Raw genomic sequence first — 22,871 nt, 5'->3', positions numbered from 1 at the left:
CCAATAACCTGGACTTAAATTAGTGTGACGCGTTTAATTTTCATTGAATTTTGACAACAAATTTACTTTGACACTTTGTCAAAAATTAAATAAAAATCAGAAAAGCTTGATAGTTATCTAAGGTACCAGACTAATGATTTTATACGCTGGAATCGCGTTTCGTCTACATCAGACTCATCAGTGACGTTTAGATCCAAATAGTTTTAAAGCCAAACAAGTACAAAGTTGAAGAGCATTAAGGAATCAAATTTCCAAATGTGTATGACAAATACCACAGAGGTTATCTATGCGTAGGGTGATTAAAATCCTTAGTAGTTCGAAAAGGTCAAACTCTTGTAAACATGAAATAATAAAATTGACCATGTCAGTGATTTTATCGTCAACACTGAAGTGCTGACTACTGAGCTGATAATACCATCGGGGACAAAATATCAACCAGAGAAACACACACTTTCTCGGAAAAAAAAAACATTGGATATGTAGCAGCTTGACAAACACTAGTTTTGATTATCGAGAAGCTAAATGTATCTTTTTTCAATGTAACGTAATTAATCGTTCAACTGATTTTACATTGTTGTCTCCCCGTAGTGTTACATGTATGTACCACCCTGTGAATAGAGTTTCAAAGAATATTGTGTCTACATGTAAATACAACGAGTCTCTTCTAAAAGATTAAGAAACATATAAGCACTCAGGAAATTCCACCTACAAAAAAACATATCGTTTGACAAGGATGAAATTTTGTCAAAAAACAAGTCCGTCGTGGCTTCAATAAACATTCCATTTAATAGTAAATCGGAGGACCTACCTTGTACTGTATTGGACACTGAAGTTTTACAAAATTCTATATTTTCTATGATAGTACTGTACATTGCGCCTCTGGTATATTTTCTTTCGCCCAATTTGTAAACGCCCTATACTACGTTCCCGTTTCCGAATATTTAGAGAAAATGTATAGTTAAGGGAACTAGGTATTACTATGACATATGGTTGCAATTATAATCATGATAATAATAAATGAGTAATGTTAAATAAAGTTTTCCAAATGTAGATTTCCCTCTTGAGCTTTGGTGACAGTCTTTCACATTTGTTTAATCCGCTAGGCCTACACTACATTAGAAATGCCTGTTTATTTTCAAAAATGTTTGAGAGACAACACACTTGACTTACAGTATGAAAAAAGAAATTCCTCCCTATTTAGTTTACAATTAAGAAATTGATGCAATAAGCATCAGCAATGTTCGACATCACAAGGTGGTAAGTTTTCTAATTCCGCTATATTTTCAAAACCAGTCTGTTCCTATTATATTCTACGGTTACATCAAAACTATTGCACCTGCAGAATGTAACTACAAGCAAGCGTTGCAGCTCCTTGATTTTGAACAATACATGGAAAACCCTCTGACATGTGTCTATTCAACTCGCCTACTTTTACTGCCCCTTTGGCCATGTTATTAACTAAGATCTAACATAATTCAATATGGACATCACACCGAAAGATGATCTACCATGGTCCTAAGTTTAGAGAACTGAAAAATTGTGTCAATGATAGACCACAATCTGTTAACAGAGGTAAAGAAGCTGTGAAATATTTATCATCTGTTAACAAAATAAATTGTGATGTTCCTGTGGATAGAGCTTTAAAGGGTGACACTTTTCAGATGGTCAAAATGAATATGAGAATATGCTTTCTATAAAGATTAATAATTTGCGAATTATAACAAACAAAAACAAAAGCACGCAAATATGATATGTATAAACCTTGAAAGTCTTAAATGAAGATGACAGTTGTCTAGTTTTGTTGTATTGTCTTCCGACTTGACTTTTGATGGAAAAAAAGTAAAATCACAAAAAAACTGAACTCCGAGGAAAAAATCAGAACGGAAAGTCCCTAATCAAATGTCAATATCAAATGTTAATGTCAAAAAAAACATCAAACAAATAGACAACACCCGTCATATTCCCGACTTGGTACAGGCATTTTCAAATTTAGAAAATGATTGATTAAACCTTGTTTTTTAGTGCTAAACATTTCACTTGTACAACGATCGCATCAAATTCTACTGTACCGACATCGATGTGTAAATAAAGTATCCTAAATAGGAGTAAAAAACATCACGAACCCAACCAAAAACTGGGAGTGGTGTCAGGTGCTCCGGAATGGTAAGTATATCCTGCTCCACATGTGGCACCCGTCGTGCTTCTCTTGTTATTACAAAGCTGGTAAATACTCTTATTCGGTAGATCACATTCGTGAAAAGGGAACGGTATTGTTACGATATATTGAAGGAACATATTCGATATCATCTGAATAACGGATATTCAATAACCGTCAACCAACTCGTGATGGCGTCCGTAAAATTTACGAAGTGGATTGTGGCTTGGCATTGCAACGTCTGATCTTTTAATTACCAAACGTGACTTATTCACCATTCTGACTGTTTGCTAAGTGTGAAATAGCTTTGCTATAAGACGTGTCAAGATAGTTTTTTATCCAAAATGCATGTATTAAGTTTTTATGTTATATGTGTTATTCTCATCGGATTTTGTTGAAATATCTTATCGTTTGAAGTTGTAATACTTAATTGTTTTTCTGTTGTATTCGTGTGTTATGGTAAAGATAATTAATCACCCAGTTCATTTATAAGATTTTAGTTTGGTTCAAGTAAAATTATAAGATACAAAGCTACTTTTGTATAGGTACGATTTCTGTACTTAAAATATGTAGTACTGGAAATTTACTTTTAATATTCAGTAATATTATATATTATATAATATATAGTATATTTGGTTCACAGATTGATTTAGAAGAAACACCGACATAGCTAGATAATACAATTAATTATCTAATCAATACAACAATTTGATATTAATTACTTATTGTATTGAATTATATAATTGTTATTAATGAATGTTATATCAATATGACAAACCTAATGTTGAATTGTATCCAAATTTTATCCTTTTTTAGGGATTTTTTTAGAAATTCAAATATGACGTCACGTTGTACGTAAATGGCTTTTGGGTAACTCGGCTGTGAATTTATATGCGCTAGTTTAGATTGTTTGATGTATCTGTCTTGATTCTGTAGCTAGTCACTACTTCGGTTTCATGTATATCTATTATATAGTCATTTTATAAAAAACAAATACTGTTTGCAAATGTATGAATTATTCTAAATAATAAGGATGTTCTTATCCCCGCCAGAAAACCTTAGCCGTATTAGGCACAATTTTTGGAATTTTTGGTCCTCAATGCTCTTCAATTGCTAACTTGTTTTGGCTTTCGAACTTTGTCATCTGAGCGTCACTGGTTTGTCTTGTGTTGATGAAACACACTTCTGGCGTAATAAATTTTAAACCTGATACCTTTTGATAGCTATTATTCGTGTGTTTCTCTGTCCTATATGTTCTCCCATTTATTTGTATTGTAGACCTGTCATGTAATGTTGTCATTTTAATGTTATGTTTAACATTGCCATAAACACGGGAGGTTTTCTATAACACAAAACCAGGTTCAACCCACCATTTATTCTAAAAATGTCCTGTACCAAGTCAGGAAAATGCCAGAAAAAGCCAGCAAAATGACTATTGCTGTATTTAAGTTTCGTACTGTGTGTGTTACATTTTAATGTTGTGTTTCTGTTGTGTTGTAGTTATCATCTTATGTTTGATGTGTTTCCCTCAATTTTAGTTTGTAAACCGGATTTGTATTTTTCTCAATTGATTGATGAATTTCGAACAGCGGTATACTACTGTTGCATGTGTTACCTTTATTTTAAAATGAAAAGGTCACAATTGGAAATCTGAAATCATTTCTTTTGAAGTAAAGTTTTGTTTTCAACCGACCCTCATAGTCAATTTCAGAATATGCGTCCAAATTTAATGTCAAAATCAAAAGCTCAAACAAATCAAATGAATTGACAACAACTGTCACATTCCCGACTTGGCACAGACATTTTTTTATTTCTTAAAAGCGCTATTCGTCTTACTTGTATGACAGTCGCATAAAATTCAATTATATTTACAACGATGCGTGAACAATAAGACATAATAGGCACAATTGTCAAAATAATGGTACAGCAGTCATCACTGTGTCACAATCTCAAATAGAACAAAAACAAACAAATATTTAACATTGAAGCACAAAAAGCATCTTTCAAATTTCACATTCATTGCTTACTTAATATGTATTTTAAATCAACCCATTAAAGGATTGAAATTTTGAAGTCCTGTGACTGCATTCACATCAACGTTAGTGTAGAGTCGCGTGTTTGACGTCAAAATGTATACAGGAAGAAATATAAAAATAATTTTGTCGATCGAAGTATTTTCAAAATTATAGTTTCACATGGTGAATGGGTATATATAGAGTCTAAAAATCAAAAGTTTTGCTAGAACTTATTTCAGAAGACCGAGATTTAAAATTATACAGAACATCTTTAGAGTTTTTAAGAATACACAAATGGCTAATACCACTCCGCAAGTAAAATGATTTGTCGTTCAAAGTATTTTCAAAATGATAATCATGATAATAGAACATTAAAATTATAAAATTTTAAGGAACAATATTAATATGGTGGGATCTATAAAAGCAGATCCACTCCACATGCACCAAAGAAACACAAAAAGTGACACGTAAAAAACACATTGAGCAAAAAGTAAAGATAATACAAACACCACATTGACAGGATTCATAAGTACGGAGCCACGTCAAATGGATATCACAGAAAAGAGACCAAACAGTAAAAGTAATATTAATCATTGAACAGAGAAAATAAAAGAACAATATAACACGTTATTAAGACAATACACATGTAATGGATATACAAGCTGCATTGTGAATGTTCAGCAAATACCTGCACTGGAAAATAACATTAAGTCAGAGGTTATCCGTAATATATATGTGTAATTCAGGTCTTAGACAGGGTATATACTGTGACATTCCCGGCTAAGGGCTTATATCCCTTCGCCTTCGGCTCATAGGATATAAACTCTATACCGGGAATGTCACAGTATATAACTCTTCCTTATTCTGAAATTGCTACTTGAATTTTTGAAAATAGGTGGCATTTAATATGCAGATAATTTAAGTTGATGATTGCTTTGTCAAGAATAGTATTCCTTATCCTAATGTAGTTAATTAAAGCTTTGCAAAGCAATGTTATACTATATGCAGAATATTTATTATGCATTATATAAATAAAATGTTGTTTATGCTGTATTTAGTCCCCTCTACAACGAAATTTGGTTTACATGCACACGTATACAAAAAACGGTGTTATAACAACGCAAGCATATGTTTGAAAGTTGTTTTCAATTTAGACGTGTATTATATATATATATGAATTATTCGTAAATTTGCGCAAAAATTAAACAAAATTACAATTAATATTTATAAAAAATCGATACCTGCTATCCTGAATTACGAAATTCAATTTCACAACATTTACCGTTAAAGTGAAATATTTTCAACTTTGAAATATATAAATTCATATTATACATATTTCAAGTGTACTTTTAAAGTAACATGTAAAATTCCGCTGACTTTATCATAATTAATATATTGATAACGACGTAAGAAAGATGTTACACGTACATTATTCAGACGTACATAACTTGCATAATCAATTATGTTAACATAGAAAAACACAGACCATCGACATTTATTGTTGTATTATTAGTTAGTATAATAAAAGTACTTTTATTTTGCTATACTACCTGAATATAAGTTATAATACCTTATTCATGTTATTAATATCTTAATAACATAATATACAAATGAATAAATGAAATATACCATTTTTTTGTAATCCATACTCTTCACATATATCAAACATTGTTTTTTAAATGTTTGAATGTATTCAACGTATGATTACAACTTCTGTAAACCAACCGTCATATCAATTTTGAAATATGTTTTTTTTTATTTCACTATACATATTGATAGTTTAAGTAACCCTTGACTGGTTGGGACTATTCAAAATGTCATTGAACAAACATTCATATTTACCTCTGAGTATCATATTCCCCCCTGAAACGTCGGGACTACATCGTACGGCGTTACGTGCGTTTAATGTACATAATGTCTTAAACTTTTTTTTTCAATAGCGATATTATATTTGATAGGTATACAAGTGTTGATGTTGTTATTTACGTTTTTGTTGTTGACGTCTGGAAGCCCATTTAATTTGTGAGGTAGTTTAGTAAAATTTTACTTTTTTAATTCAGAATATATAATATTGTGGTTTTTACAATTTTATTTGATCCTTATAATTTTATAAATATATAATATATTTTTTTCGTAACCCAACAATGTTAGATCTGCAAATTTTCGAAAGTAATTTGTTGTTCTTTGGCCTGGACTCGAACTCACGCCACTGATATAGCATGGCACCAAATCGCCTTGCACTATGCCCAACGCGCTAGACCACTCGACTATCTTAGCTCTAGACAACTAATAGAGCTCTCATCAGTTTTTGTCTAACACATAAATGATCTATTTAAAAGCATGAAGATGGAATTCCTACAGATCAGCTAAAGCTTCAATCGCTGAGGATCTAACAAATTTATATAGAATGAAGTCACGTAAATAATAATATTATAAGTACGTCTGAACCACTGACAACCCTACGACAGATTTTATACATCAGATCACCAGTGATGGTGATACAATCTGAACACACATTATATATCTACATCATTGTCGTAATACCAACCCAACAATTTATACCAACAAGTAAATGTAAGATGTATCGGATCGTCTAGAATAGGCGATACTACGCAGATGAGGAAAATGTATATAATAATAACTATTAAAATATATAAAATCATATAATACATATTTCTAGTGTACTTTAAAAGTTGTATGTAAAATTCTGCTGACTTTATAATAATTAATATATTGATAACGAAGTAAGAAAGATGTAACACGTTCATTATTAAGACGTACATAACATATAATCAATTATATTAACAAAGAAAAACAGACCATCGACATTTATTGTTGTATAATTAGCTAGTATAATAAAAGTACTTTTATTTTGCTATAATAGCTGAATATATATTAGAATATCTTATTAATATCATAATAACATAATATACAAATGAATAAATGAAATATTACAATTTTTGTAAACCATACTCTACATATATATCAGACATTTTTTTAATGTTTAAATGTATTCAACGATTTATTACAACTTCTGTAAACCAACCGTCATATCAATTTTGGAATAAGTTATTTTATTTCACTATATATATTGATAGTTTAATCAACCTTTGATTGGTTGGGACTATTCAAAATGTCATTGAACAAATCTTCATATCTACCTCTGAGTATCATATTCCCATCTGAAACTTCGAGACGTTACGTGCGTTTAATGTACATAACAACTTTTTTTTAATAGCGATATTAAATGGTATAGGTATACCAGTGTTTATGTCGTTATTTACATTTTTGTAGTTGACTTTTGGAAGCCCTTTTAATTTGTGAGATAGTTTAGTAAAATTTTACTTTTTTAATGCAGAATATATAATATTGTCATTTTTACATTTTTTTTTCAATAGCGATATTAAATAATCATTATAAGTATAAAATACATTAATTCAAAATGATTTCAGACGTAAAAACAAAACAAAATTGACAAGAGGCACGGGCGTAAATGTATAATAAAAGAAAGTACGGAACGAATACAGCATCAGACATCTTTGGATGTATTAACATATATCATCGACATTATATATACATTGTATGAACTTGATTTATTTTCAATCTTACCGCATATGGTCTAAAACACATTGAAACAAAAATGTATAGATTTCTTGACTTTAAATGACATATAACAACTTACTCATATATTTTAATGATGTTGTATTTGATGTATACATGTTGGTTTTTTTTTGGTTTTTTTTGTTACATATATGTTTGTTTTTATGGTGATTATTATTATAACACAATGTTTACTGATGTATCCCAATTTTTTTCATTCTTGCCTGTTGTGTCTGTTTGTTTTGTTCACACATCGTTGTCAAAGTAGTGGAAATGGATGCGACTGTCATACAAGCAAAAAGTAAACTAGCTATTAAACCAGGTTTGATCCATTATTTACTTCAAACAAATACCTTTACCACGCTACGAATATGAAAGGTGTTGTCCATTTGTTCGATTTGTTTCAACATTTAAATTTGTCATTTGAGTCCGCTAAATTTCCTCTGAGTTTAGAATTTTTGTGATTTTACTATTTGCTGATTGACTTACAATGTTCATAAAGAATTGGAAATATTTAAATAACAGTTAAAGGAAGTAACACGTTTAACAAATGTTTAACAATTTTTGCTTATTCAGTGAATATTACGACAGAAAAACAACATATGTCACTAATCAATGTTATTAACTTCGCAGAACATTGACTTTGTACTTTTATTTAAGTTGCTATTTAAGTAGCAACTATATTTCAAAAATCATCTTTCTATCTACGGCTCTGCTATTACACATTTTGGTAAGTTTTCAATTATTTTCTTACAAACGGTATTCTTGTTATTTTCCAATACAATTTAATATGTAACATATAGTGAAACCTGGCTAAACCGAATCCTGTATAAACCGAAAACCTGTATAAACAAAGTTTGTTTTTAAAAACCGTCATACCAACTGTATGCGTTGTGAATCTACTTAGACCTAACATCGGCCAAAACCGAACAAAATCCTAAGTCCCAATGAGGTTCGGTTTAAACAAGTTTCAATGTAACAGAGAATTTAATTAGATAAATTTCAGCTCATCAAAACATCAAATGTGCAAGTTAAATTTAATTGACAGATAAAATCTTACTTTTCTTTTACAATTTACCAAAAGTTGCCTAGCCGTTAAATTTCAATGTAATGTTTTTACCTGACAATAATCCATTTCTTTTTCTTTCTTTTTTAATTTACCATTGTAGTGGCTGGTTTTGAGATATTTATGTCTTTTTTCGAATGCCATCTTTGTATACTCTCTCTAATATTTTAATACGTGTACCCGTTAGGAAGATGCATTACTTTCTGAAATTTCAATGTGTTCTGCGGCTGTTTGAATATATAAAAAAGAAAATGTGGTATGATTGCTAATTACACAACTGTCCACAAGAGCCCAAATATATAAAAAAATGTGGTATGATTGCTAATGAGACAACTGTCCAAAAGAGCCAAAAATGACAAATTAATTAACAACTATAGGTAACCGTACGGCCTTCAACAACAATCAAAGTCCATACCGCATAGTCAGCTATAAAAGGCCCCGACATGAAGGCGTAAAAAAGTTCAAACGAGAAACCTAACGACCTTATTTATATATATTAAAAAATGAACGAAAAACAAATATAACACATAAACAAACGATAACCACTGAATTACAGGCTCCTGACTTGGGAATGCCACATACATATTTAAAATCCATAATATATGTTAATTATTAAAGACACAATAGACTATTCTGATTCAAATCAAACAAAACAAAAAAACTATTGAAAGGCGGATAGAATTTTAAAACATTCCTAAAATACTAATTTCAAAATTAAAAAGAGATGGAAATGACAAACAGACATTCGAACACCGAACATACTAAACATATAAACTTTGTTAGCAATCAAAAATCGTTTTTAAAGTAAACAGTCATATTTAAGTGTACTGAAAGTTGAAATCAACTACGTTAGCCTACGACATATGGCATTGTAGTTTACAGCCTGGTTACAAATATATATTCTGAATTAGTTAGTTCATTGTCAAGCTTTAGTCGGATCATGTTTCATTTCCGTTACAGAACAAGAAGTATTATATGTAAATATTGCACAAAAAATTCAAAGTTTTGTAATACTTATAAACAACAATGACATTTAAAATAGAAAATCACAAAAAACAAAATTTAAAACCCAAAAATCAACACGAATCCCTAACACGAATAAATCCACATTTTTTTTAAAATTTTTTACAGTCCGATTTTAACACATGAAAAGTGAATTACAGTGGTGTTGAAAAGTAATGCTCGTTATCAAGATACTTTGAAAGCAAAACTTTTAACCTCTTTAATGTTTACAACCTGAAAGTACTTTTATAAATCATATAAACCCTTCTATTGGTAAGTTGGGACTATGGTTTAAAAACTGTTACATGTTTTTGGAACTTGAAATAAGCGATCAAAATATAACATTAAATGCATACAGGCTCACTGCGCTTTCTTCTGGGTTACGTTTTTATCTAAATAATTCCATATTTGTAGACGAAACTCTGGCGTCTGGTGCAAATATATTAAAATTGCAATAAGCGATCAAAATATAACATGTAATGCATACAGGCTCACTGCGCTGACTTCTGGGTTGCATTGTTTTCTAAACAATTCCATATTTGTAGACGAAACTCTGGCGTCTGGCGTAAATTTATTAAAATTGCAATCCTGTATCGATAATCAGTTTATTTCTAAATAACATGGAATATAAATTGATACAGATGAGATCTCATTTCAGAATTATGATGAAGTGGTGTTGTTTGATTGTTTTCATCTTTTGCACAATTGGTGTGTCAAAGGGCGGCAGTAAGTATCCTTTATGTTAAAAACACTGTAGGGAAGATTAAAGATTTTAAAGCTGCTAGACTCTCTCATAATATAAAAAGGTACGGTCATATCACTGTGATCAAAAGTTCTATTTTCGAGAGTCAAATGATACAGACATAGTTAGAACCTTTTTATGTTACAGATATTCAATCATGTTAACACAGTTATCTACCATTTGTGTTTATAGTAACTGGGGGATAGACACCTTCAGTTAACAACGACAATATCAGTACTTTTGTCGAGCTACGAAGCTGTACAAAACTGTTCAATGCTACTCTCTTAGTTAACATAAGAACAATAAAAACAAAGTCTGCATTTAAGGTGGTACTTAACACTACAGGGAGATAACTCTGTAAAATCAGCTGTACGTTTTAGTTACGTTGCGTTGTTAAGAGAATATTAAGCTTCTCAATTATCAAAATTAGTGTTTGCCAAACTGCTATATAACCAGTGTAATTTTTCTGATAAAATGGTTGGTTCAAATTTTTGAATTTTTTATATTTTTGTCAAAGGGTCAAAGTAAATACTTTGTCAAAATTTTAGGAAAATTAAACGAGCAAAATCTATTTTAGTGAAAGTGTTAGGTACCACCTTAAGAAGAACTAATTTTAAAACTTTCTATGCAGATCTACGAGCATCTCGAGCAAACTTAGTAACTTAGCTACTCGCTTGAGATGGAAAATTATCGCTAGAAACTAAGGAGGAACATGGCTTTGCTAACGAAATTGACATAAAATTGACAACGTCATCATAGGAAAAATAGCGATAAACAGATTATCATTGGTCATCTCAACTCGATTGCCTTTCTCGCTTTCGCCGTCCCGGCTCAAGCGAGAAAATCAATCTCGTTGAGATCATCAATGATCATCTATGAATATTAAAGTAAATCGTTCTATATTTTACCGGAGTATTCTACTATTCAGTTCTTTCTGGAAAATGCCTTGCCTCCAATGGTACCTGTGGGAAAAAAAATGTTTTATGTACTGAGACGTTCGGACCTGAATGGACGTATACCGGAAAATGCTGCAATGAACGACCATGTTGCAAATGTAAGTAGACAAATACATTAATAATGGTTTGTGTCCCTGTTGACCACATCGAATTAAATGCGAATGAAATTTATAGACATAGATAGTTATTTTTGGAGAGAAAAAACAATCATAGAACAGTTTCTCATTCCCTTTATTGAAATAATTTGTGCTCAACATCGTTGATGATGTTCTGTTGTACAACTAACATAGACAGAAGATCTAAATGTGACATGTTTATACTTACAATACCACAACATAGACAGAACATCTAAATGTGACATGTTTATACTTACAATACCACAACATAAACAGAACATCTAAATGTGACATGTTTATACTTACAATACCACATTTGCAATTTTGCAGTCAAAGACAAAGCAAATATACAAAGTAGTTTAAGCTGCCATATTGTCCATGAAGAATTCTTTATGTTACAGTTTTCAGAACTTGTTTCTCTTTTTAACTTATGTTATGACTTTTCGTCTGCATAGTACACACTTGGGAAGCACATTTATGTGTAAACATGTGTTTATTTTGCAATTATTTTCATAATATTCAATAAATGAATGTCAACTAACTTGCAATTAAAACAATTATCATAGTTAAAAAAAGAAACGCCTCACGTCAGCAGAAATGTTTTTAACATAGATGTATTGATCAACGCGAGTTCTCTCTTATATCTTTTGATAATGAAAGTATAAATTTTATAAAAGCAATCAGTTTGCACCACATATAGCTTCCTTTTATTTGTTGTGAAAAAATGGTATGTAAAGTGTATTTTTGTCCGCCCTTTTTTTTACCCTATCGTGAATTGACCATACTGACATCAACTGTCTGTAATCAAAAACTAACATAATCCACAGACAACCCAATGCAAATTTAAAATTTCATATTACTCTTGATAAAAATAATTAACTGAAAAAAATGTTTTTATGTACCTTTAAATGATTTTTGTTTATGTTTTATGATTTATCATAGGATACTGGATATCTCATCTGCTCATTGCTAAAATAAACAATTTGAAAGTAGGCACTCACTCCACCAGTATTACAGTAGATTATTCATAAAATACTAATGAAATGTATTGTGTAAAGGACACATGTATAAACGTCATTGCCTTACCAAGTCAGGAATACGACAGTTGTAATCAATCGTTTGTTATGTTTGAGCTTGTGATTTGGTCATTTGAATTTCGCTTTAGAATTTTCCCCGCAGTTCTGTTTTTTTGTGATTTTTTGTTTGTTAAGAAGACAAATTTCTTATAAACTTCTTTTAGTTTATCACATAGAACTTGCATTTTTCTGTATAATCTAATTATAAGCTTATGTAATTTGTCACTTAAATTTCAGTAAAAGTTTTAGATGTCATAATGTATTAATTGTTGTAATTCGCATCTAATGCAGTAATATTTGTACCCTTATTGTAATGATGTTTTATTTTTAATTCTTATATTGAATATCTTTGAAGAAAAAGTCTTCAAACATTGTTTCTAACTTTGCAATAAACGATTTTTTGTACACAAACATTAAGAACGGTTTTAATTATTGTTTCTTTTTAATTTTTTAAAAATGCAAGAAAAAAAACCCGTCCAAAATCAAAACCAAAAATTCCCTTTGTAACCATTTTCTAAATCAAGATTAAAAATATCATAATCGCCTATTTCCAAATCAGCATCAAGGTCAAATGAAAACAACTGTATGTCTTCGTTGAAATTCGCTATGTGCCTTCATTGCAATATGCAAAATTAAACATAACATCAAAATTAATGTATTTTGTTCCTTTACAATTAACTTTCACGACAAAAGGGTAGCACACTGCAATAATAAAATTGACGGTACTAATTTTCTTGCACCAGATGCGCATTTCGACAATACATGTCTCTTCAGTGATGCTCGTGGCCAAAATATTTGAAATCCAAAGCTTATATAAAAGATGAAGAGCTATAATCCAAAAGCTCCAAAAAGTATAGCCAAATCCGTGAAATAAGTGTACCCACTAAAAACGTAAACTTATTCTGATATTTATTTGCAATGTAAGTATAGCCTGTCTGTCTATTTCTTTTCATCTTTTTGTTTGTTTGTTGTAATTGTTTTTCTATCATAAACAAATGTGTAAAATAAAAATGTATATGCATGAAATGCACAACAAAAGAGTAGGTCCGGTCAGGGCCGGTTTTGGCCTCAAATTTAAAGTTCATCTGACGAAAGATTTTGGACACTTTTTTAACACTTAAATGTTTATTTCAATTGATCCAATTATTTTTTGTGAAAGATTTTTAACTGATTTACTCATTAAATTCGCTCCGATTCTGGCTTAAATATGAAAAATCTATCAAATATGCTAAAAACTGTCACTTTTCATATGGTTTTTGTCAAAAATGTACCTGGCCGCATTCGTGTTCATCCTTTAAATATGTTATGTATTATCATTAAACACAACTAACATTTCAATATCAAGAATGAACACGAATGCGGCCACTTTCATTTAAGACGGAAACCGTCTAAAATTTAACTAAAATGCTGAAATTGTGAAGATTTCAGTAATTTAGCATGACTTAATGCTGCAAGTACCCGATATATGTGCATTGTAATGCCAAAAACAGCCCCTATTTATGTAGCAGATGCATTATACCTTCCAAAAAATAACTGAAAGTTTACATTTAAACAATTTTGTAAAACTGCTATATTTTCGGGCCAAAAAGCGGTTCTACTGAACCTACTCCTTTGTCTATGGTGGAGAGTTGTTGAAAATACCGAACTCAGAGGAAAATCCAATTGGAAAGTCCATAATCACATGGCAACATCAAATGACAAAACACATCAAAAACGAATGGACATGAACTGTCATATTCCTGACTTGGTACAGGCATTTTCAAATGAAGAAAATGGTGAATTAAACCTCGTTTTAAAGTTTCTGTTCTTTTTGGTTGATAGCTGTTCATGTTTTTATTTTTTTAATATTTTGGCCTCCAGCTGACGAGACATTGATTGTCGAAATGTGTATCTGGTGCATACGATTGGTACCGTTTATTTCTTTAATGAAGTTCTGTAAAATTTAAACATGATGATTCTTTTATAACGTTAGTGTAATTACACCATCGCTTTATCTTTTTATGTTTTAATTGCTATAGTTGATAACATTGTAATGATTTGTTTTAGTTTTAAAAGCGCCGTGTGTTCCTGAAACTTGCCCCAACGGGTTCAAGCTATTATCAAACCAAACAAGTAGTGCTAATTGTTATTCCATTGTTAAAAAATGGTTATCCTGGCATGAAGCTTATGTGAGTATGTTAATTAATCCCCATTTGCAAGAACGTGTCTGTTACTTCGAAAGCAAACAAGAATCACACACCATCTACAATACATTACTTAAACTGTAAGCAAACTATAGTTTTAATATAAGATTACAATAACGGTATATATTTGATGTTTTTATCACGTGACATTTCAGAATTCGTAATCCCTGACTTTAGTAATTTCCTATAATTTCCTATAATTCTTAATCCCTGAATGAAGTAATGTCCTATGATTTCCTACAATTCCTAATCCCTGACTTAAGTAATTTCTTATGACTTAAGTAATTTCTTATGACTTAAGTAATTTCTTATGACTTAAGTAATTTCTTATGACTTAAGTAATTTCTTATGACTTAAGTAATTTCTTATGACTTAAGTAATTTCTCATGATTTCCTATAATTCTTAGTCCCTGACTTATAAGAGTAATACAAGACAATCTGCTTTAACATACGAAGAATGACGACTTTCAAAAAGTTTTTCTACAGTGTTCATAAATATGTCATTGGCGTTGTATCTGTATTTGATGTATACAGTACTTTGATGAACGTCTGATTAATTTTGTTGTAGAAGATTTTGTTTATATATGAATACCATGTGACGTTTTAAGTAGTGTTGCATGAAGCCGAAATATTTGGACAACACTTTATTTAAATCAACAATGGTATTTTGATAATAGAACTAAAACCGTACAACAAAATAACTGAATGGTCTTTGGCGTAATTCTGACTCCTTATAGGCCCTTTTTCATATTACCGACTTTTGACTCCGGAAATTAATATTTTCGACATGTTACCTTCTCTGTGGTAGAATATCCTGAAAACCGGTCAAGCAAGAGCAAAGAAAATAAGTAGATTCAAAATGTCAACCTACAAGTTTAAGGGAAAGTTTACTGTTAAAGGCTTTCTGTACATGACTATATCTGCGAAGAGTCAAAATTCAGTTTTCGTAAATAAGAAAAAAAACTCACGTCCGTGGTTACTTAATTTTGTGGTTTTGCTGGAGTTAGCATACATATATCTGGTCTATATGTCTATAAGTGTTTGGAATTACTATAATTACATACTATGAACATCGATATTTTGATTTCCTTTCTAATTGCATACTGTATACACATCACACCTCTGGCACCTGTTCATGAAGATAACGAAGAATTATCGAGCACCCATTTTTAGTTTTATCTTTATTGACCCCAGTGTGCAAATTTTTTAGAATAGTTTTATTGGTATATAAGAAAATTCGTTTTGTTCCTAAACGGAAGGCAATACAGACAAAAGAAGTATACCTAACAACACAATTATTTTCATTTTCCTTTGTTCAACATTATTGCAAATGGCTGACTTTTGTTAAGGTTGACTTTTTTTCTGCAATTGTTTAACATTAAACTTTTGATTTTATTATTTATCCCTTATTATTATTAATTTTGTATTTTCATACTATCATCAATCAAATTTATTCGTTCTGTGTTTGTTCATTTGTGTTACTACTCCTTTAATTGAGCAAAGCCTTTTCAATTGATATTTTATAGTGTGCCTGTCTATGTTGTGATGATACACTATTGGTTCAGATAAGAATAAAGGTGTGATACCATAAAAAACGTGTAAACCAGCTGCAATTGTTGGCAGGAAGGAACCTGATTTTCAGTAGTTGTCGTGTGTTGATTCTGTTTATAAATGTTTCTCGTTTCTCGATTTTTTATATAATTTGACCGTTGGTTTTCATGTTTAAATGGTTTCACACTAGAAAATGTTTGGGGCTCTTTAAACCTTTTAAAGATTGCTGTTAGGAGTAGGCCAATGCTCCGTGCTGAAGACCGCACTTTGACCTGTATTGGTTAACTTTTATGAATTGCGACTTGGATGGAGAGTTGTCTAATTGGCACACATACCTCATCTTATATCTATAAACAAGTTCATAGAAAATTAATTTTCATTCGTTGAAGATTTAATTTCGTGGTTCACCTGTACCCACGAATTCCGCGAAAATGAACGGATAAAATTGAGAATGGGGAATGGATGTACATATGAATGTCATCTTACTTAATTTTAGGCCAAGTGTGCCCAGACAGATGGTGCTTACATGTGGAGACCGAACAATGAACAAGAAGCCAAAGCTGTCTTTACTGAATTTAATATTCGTAAGTTGAGAATGTATCATTATTATTTTTTTAGATGAGGTTTTCCAGTAATCATGAATTACAAAATAAAAAAATACAACTGTGATAACAAATTTATAAAGTTCGTGTCAAAGAATTTAATCCGTTATCACGTATTACAAAAAAATATGTGACAACGAATTTAATCGGTTTGGTAACTATTGTAAGACTACAATGGGATGACCTGCTTTTTATTTAACTACACACTAGCTACTTTTGCATAGGTACTATTTCTGTACTAAAAATCTGTAGTACTAAGTTTGATTCTTATGAGAGCGCTAAGCAAAATAAGTCAGAGGAATGAAGAAATAATACTCTTAAGCTGGCAAAATAAACTTTTAAAGGTTTTTGATTTGTTAACATACATTTGAACATTGGCAAATGGCTTTGATGTTTGATGTTAGCAATACTTCTGTTCACCAAGCTATCCATGAAATTGAGTTAATTCTTCATTAAGCGTTAACATCAATGATAACATGGCATTCATCTGAGGAATTGGAATCTTTAAAAGGTTATTGACCAGAATTGGAAGAATCAGTTAGATATATTGATAGCACATCCCATAGAATAAATCTCCCAAACCAAATTCCAGGCATTGTATTATAGTGGACATGTTCATTGATTCACTGTATTCATATGTAAATCATAATAGACACTGTTAAAAAATAATATACATTAATTCTGGTTTCCTAGGTCTTAACAATGACTCGATGACTTATAGATTGATAGATGCGATCGGTCCACACGATATATTACTGTTTTCTCGTGAATGTTACTTAGTTGTCGATACCCTATACCCATCTGAACATCCTATTGCGACACCATATACTGTAAAGCAATAAAAAATGCAATAATCCGCTTTCACGTCTGGCGTACTAAATTATAATCCTGGTACCTTTGATAACTATTTACACCACTGGGTCGATGCCACTGCTGTTGGACGTTTCGTCCCCGAGGGTATCACCAACCAAGTCAATAACGTGGTCATTTTTATAAATTTCAACATTATTAATTGATCTTGTTTCTAGTCAGGAATATGAAGGTTTTCCATTAGTTTCACTGATTACCAAGTTTTAAGATGTTCGCTTCTCTTGTTTTTGAAATTATGCCAGATTTTCCGAATCCTCTGGTCTTATCTATGAAGTGCTATTAATAAAATTTACCCACTTACCCCTACTTTTTTTTTTCATAATTGCATTACATGTAGTTTGAAACCAGTATTTTTGAATCCAAGAAAATCCTATTATTTTTATTTCATTTTTTTTCAAAGAAAAATGAGGCCAATGTAAATGAATGAAAAGACCACAAAGAATCATTTCCCGCCATAATTTTGATAGACTGTATCTAGAAAACAAGCACACGGACCCTTCTTGGTTTTTTTTCTACATTTTTAGTTTTTATATTCATATTCTATTAATTTAAATCAAACTTTTAAAAAGCTTATTATTTTGAAACAGAGAGGCTGATTTTTATACAATTTTCTTAATAGTCGTTATTTATGTTCATACCTTAGTTTTATTCTACTGATTTTCAATGAAGCTCATTTACATTGAATTCTTTTTACAGCCGAATATTGGGCTGCGTGGACCGGAGCAAATGATATAGATAAGGATGGGATCTATACATTTGCTGTAGAAAATAGTCCATTTACATTAAAACATCTCCCATTTGGTAAAGGTAAATTTTATGATAATTAGCAAAAGCATATACACCATACGTCGATGAGACAGCAAATAAACAACACAAACAAGGAGCGTCATCTACAGGACAGTATATGGTATCAAACAATATATGTGTATAAAAAGGTAATACAAAATATAGACTAATAATGATCAGCACTTTTAAAATTCAATCCATAACAAGATAAAAGCATAAAAACCAATAGTTATTTTTCGATTGTGACCTTCCGAATAAGACTGAACTACGGATGTGTAAAATGTATAACCCCACATGCGCCACTAGTTGGGCAGCATCTTCTTATCCTTCCAGAGCACCTGATATCACCGCTTGTTTTTATATGTTGTGTTTTGTTTACTGTTCTTTTCTCCGTTTTTCCCATGGCATTTTGAAAAGATATAAGATAATGGGGTATAAGTGCCAAAGAAACAACTCTCCATCCCAGTCACAATTGGCAAAAAAAATTAAACCATTATAGGTCAAAGTGCTGTCTTCAGCACGGAGCGTTTGATCACTCCGAACAACATGCAATACAGTTTGTGTTCGACTAACGGGTTTGAAAAACGATAATTTTGTTTATTTATTTCTTTTAACGCTTTTTCTAATACAATTAAAAACAATCAGAATAGAAATTGTCCATATTGTGTTATTTAATACGAAATACGAAATAAATATTTGGTTATTTATTTCAGTCAATTATGTTGACCTAAATTCGCCCTGTGGTGTGCATTTATATGCCGTCGCCGGTGTTTCCTGGTATTGGGAAATTGTACCCTGTAGCTTTACTAATGGATACTACATATGCGAGTACAAACTGGTAAATATACCCTTGGTTTAGCTTTTAATTGCAAAATCAATGTTCCATTAAAGTATTAATATATAACTTCAACATCTTCATGAAAAAATGCAATACATGTCACAGACAGGTAACAATCGCCTGGCATTTCGATACAAATATATTATGATTTATTTATAAATAAAGTATTGGTACATGTCCTGGCCGGACAAGCGAGTTTAACCAAGATGACTGGGTTTATGTAAAGATAAAACAATCGGGAGCTGACTTTTATTTCTATACCAATCCGAATTGTGAAAGAAAAACATAAATACATTTTACAATGTGTTCAATGATAATTAAAGTCCATTAGAAAATACGGATGAACAGGTCGTATATATAAACAGCTGTTAATGTTCTTCATAATAATAAATAGATGAATATTATTGCACATGTCGGGTTCTGTCTGAATTAAATTGTGTAACAGCAAATACGAACAGTTTGAACGGTTGATTGTTCATATTTTCTTTATAACATAGGAAAATATATTAAAACAGTTCATCGCTGATGTAAAGACAGCTTTGTAATATTTTAAAGGTAACTCACGTTGTAGTTAGCCACGAATTGTTCCTTTGGACAACGTGTCCGCTGAATTTGCATTGCAGTTATGCACACGGCCTGCTGAGCAGTTTTCGTCACTCAGAATAGAGAAGAAAGTAACACGGGTTCCAACACTGTCCTGTATAAATATTCCAAAAACTGGAGCATATAAAGTGATGTACGCACTGACAAATAAACAATATAAAATATTGATCACATGAAGTACAAATGTCCAGAATGGTACTCTTATTCGTACAAGTGGTAATTGCCGAAACCCCTGGCTAAGACGAACCTACTTATGCCGTTCGGACACCCCCATACGCAATAGAAGTAAATACAAGAAATATTTTGGTATAATTTAATTTTGGATGTAACGCGTCTTCTGTTTGGCTGACGTTATTTTGTTATGATCCCATAGACATAACTAAGTCATGTGACCGTAACGTCATCAACGTTGTTTTATGGTTTTCTACGGTTTAAAATGGAATTTAGAATTAAATTATAAGAAATGACTGTAATATTTTTTCTTTCTATTCGAAATAACATAAAAACGCGCGTTATTCAGTGTGCACCACATTTTTTATGTTATTTCTTCATAGACAGAAAAAAATAATACAGTAATGTCTTTTAACAATAGTTATCAAAAGTACCAGGATTATAATTTGGTACACCAGACGCACGTTTCGTCTACATAAGACTCATCAGTGACGTTCAAATCGAAATATTTATAAAGCCAAACAAGTACAAAGTTGAAGAGCATTGAGGATCAAAAATTCTAAAAAGTTGTGCCAAATACGGCTAAGGTAAGCTATGCCTGCAATAAGAAAATCCTTAGTTTTTCGAAAAATTCAAAGTTTTGTAAACAGGAAATTTACAAAAATGACCACATGATATCATTAGTATCATTGTTTAGAAAATTATCAATTTGATTAATATCATTCTTATGAGTATATATTTACTGACATATCGTGACTATCTTAAACTTACAATTGACTTTCAGTCTTCCCGTTTTCCCTGAGAAAATATTCATCATATTGAAACGATAAGGCTGTTTAATTTAACTTTTTACATTCTTATGATTATATATTTACTGACATGTCGTGAAGTTTGATTATCTTAAACTAACAATTGGCCATCAGTTTTCCCGTTATCTTTGAGTAAATTTTGAAGCAAAAGGCTGTTTAAATTAACTTTTTACTTTGCAAAAATGTACTGATGGGAGTTTATCGCTGCATTGAAGATTGCTTATTGTTATCTCTGGTATGTTAATTTTTTTTAGAAAATTTAAAATGATAGACATCAAAATATATAATGTAGGTGAATTGACGAGAACCAATTAAATTTCTTGATAGTGTAAGGCGAACAAAATGACCTAATTTTTAATTAATCAATGAACCAGCAGACAAGAGTACCAGATAATATTAGTTATGTTCCTTATAATTATACCCACGCTTAAAGAAAAATGGAAGTCTACTGTTTCATTTCTGTCTGTTTGTCCGACCATCCATCCATCCGTCAGTCCGTCCGTCCGTCCGTTCAATAGATATCTTTCTCAGGAACTACAATACTATGATTTCTACAATTTGGTTTCATGGTTTATATAAGTCAGTTATATCGTGTGATTGTTTTTAGATTCATCCCTCAGCATCTTCCTGTTTACTGATAAACTCATCATAGATATCAGGATTAAAATTTTATATTTACGCCAGACGCCGAGCACGTGTAACATTTTACACATGGTAGCCAAATTGAAAATTGTCATCACGATATTCTTAGGAAATGCAATACAATGATTTCAGATTCATCACCTAACAACTTCCTGTTGGACGTATATTTTTTGCAGGCAGTGGTATTATAAGGTAGCAATAGCGCACATAATCACTTATTGACAAACATTTTCTAACCTATACAAATATATATCATGTGATCTCCACTTTAATTCAGATAGTAGTTTTTTGTATGTATGTGTCTGTTAATATATAGTATTGTGTTTTTCAGAGAGTTTGTCCGTAGAGAGGATGCATGCCATTGCAGAACTTGATGAAATAAAATCGTTCAAGCAAATTTTTCTTTTCTTTGAAAAATTAAATAGAAAGGATATACCAATGCAAAATGAACAAAACAAAAAGAATCAATTATGAGAGTATCAGCTTCTTTTCCACCATGGCATTGGTTGGTATGATCATGCCATGCCATGCAGTTATGAGTGTTTAAATAGTACGTCAAATTCGCCTTGATACCAATAAGCTTGACTTAAATTAGTGTGGCGCGTTTAACTTTCATTACATTTTGACAACAAATTTAATTTGGCACTTTGTCAAAAATAAGAAAAAAAATAAGAAAAGCTTGATAGTAATCAAAGGTACCAGACTTATGATTTTATACGATAGACGCGCGTTCCGTCTACATCAGACTCACCAGTGATGTTTAGATAAAAAAAAAGATTTAAAGCCAAACAAGTATAAAGTACAAACTATGCCTAGGATGAAACAAATCCTTAGTATTTCGAAAAACTCTTGTAAACATGAAATTATAAAAAAATGACCATATAAGTGACATTATCGTCAACACTGAAGTTCTGACTACTGAGCTGATGATACCCTCGGGACGAAATATCAACAAGCGAACCATACACTTTCTCGAAAAAAAATCATTCGATATGTAGCAGCTTGACAAACACTAGTTTTGATTATCGAGAAGCTTAATGTACCTTTATTAATAGAACGTTCAGCTGATTTACATAGTTATATCCCCG

At 31.1% G+C, this 22,871-nt stretch overlaps 1 protein-coding gene across 1 annotated transcript; it reads left to right on the top strand.

The window, feature by feature from the left end:
- The first annotated feature begins 8,380 nt into the window (after positions 1-8,380).
- On the top strand, positions 8,381-22,158 carry LOC139499605 (uncharacterized). Its single transcript, XM_071288357.1, has 8 exons — positions 8,381-8,500; positions 10,497-10,564; positions 11,509-11,634; positions 14,775-14,896; positions 16,959-17,046; positions 18,631-18,741; positions 19,434-19,558; positions 22,115-22,158. The coding sequence occupies exons 2-8, from the start codon at positions 10,501-10,503 to the stop codon at positions 22,127-22,129; spliced, it is 651 nt and encodes a 216-aa protein (XP_071144458.1). The 5' UTR covers positions 8,381-8,500; positions 10,497-10,500; the 3' UTR covers positions 22,130-22,158.
- Positions 22,159-22,871: the final 713 nt, after the last annotated feature.

Source organism: Mytilus edulis, chromosome 12 (genome assembly GCF_963676685.1).
Source record: "Mytilus edulis chromosome 12, xbMytEdul2.2, whole genome shotgun sequence".
Lineage (NCBI taxonomy): Eukaryota > Metazoa > Mollusca > Bivalvia > Mytilida > Mytilidae > Mytilus > Mytilus edulis.
Note: the sequence above shows the minus strand (reverse complement) of the source record. Positions and strands in the feature narration are given on the sequence as shown.

Excerpts from the sequence above, each read along its gene's own strand:
- LOC139499605 (XM_071288357.1), top strand. The coding sequence starts at position 10,501 with ATGATGAAGTGGTGTTGTTTGATTGTTTTCATCTTTTGCACAATTGGT. Across the intron at positions 14,897-16,958 it reads TATCCTGGCATGAAGCTTAT|GCCAAGTGTGCCCAGACAGA; the intron begins GTGAGTATGTTA and ends ACTTAATTTTAG. Across the intron at positions 17,047-18,630 it reads CTTTACTGAATTTAATATTC|CCGAATATTGGGCTGCGTGG; the intron begins GTAAGTTGAGAA and ends TTCTTTTTACAG.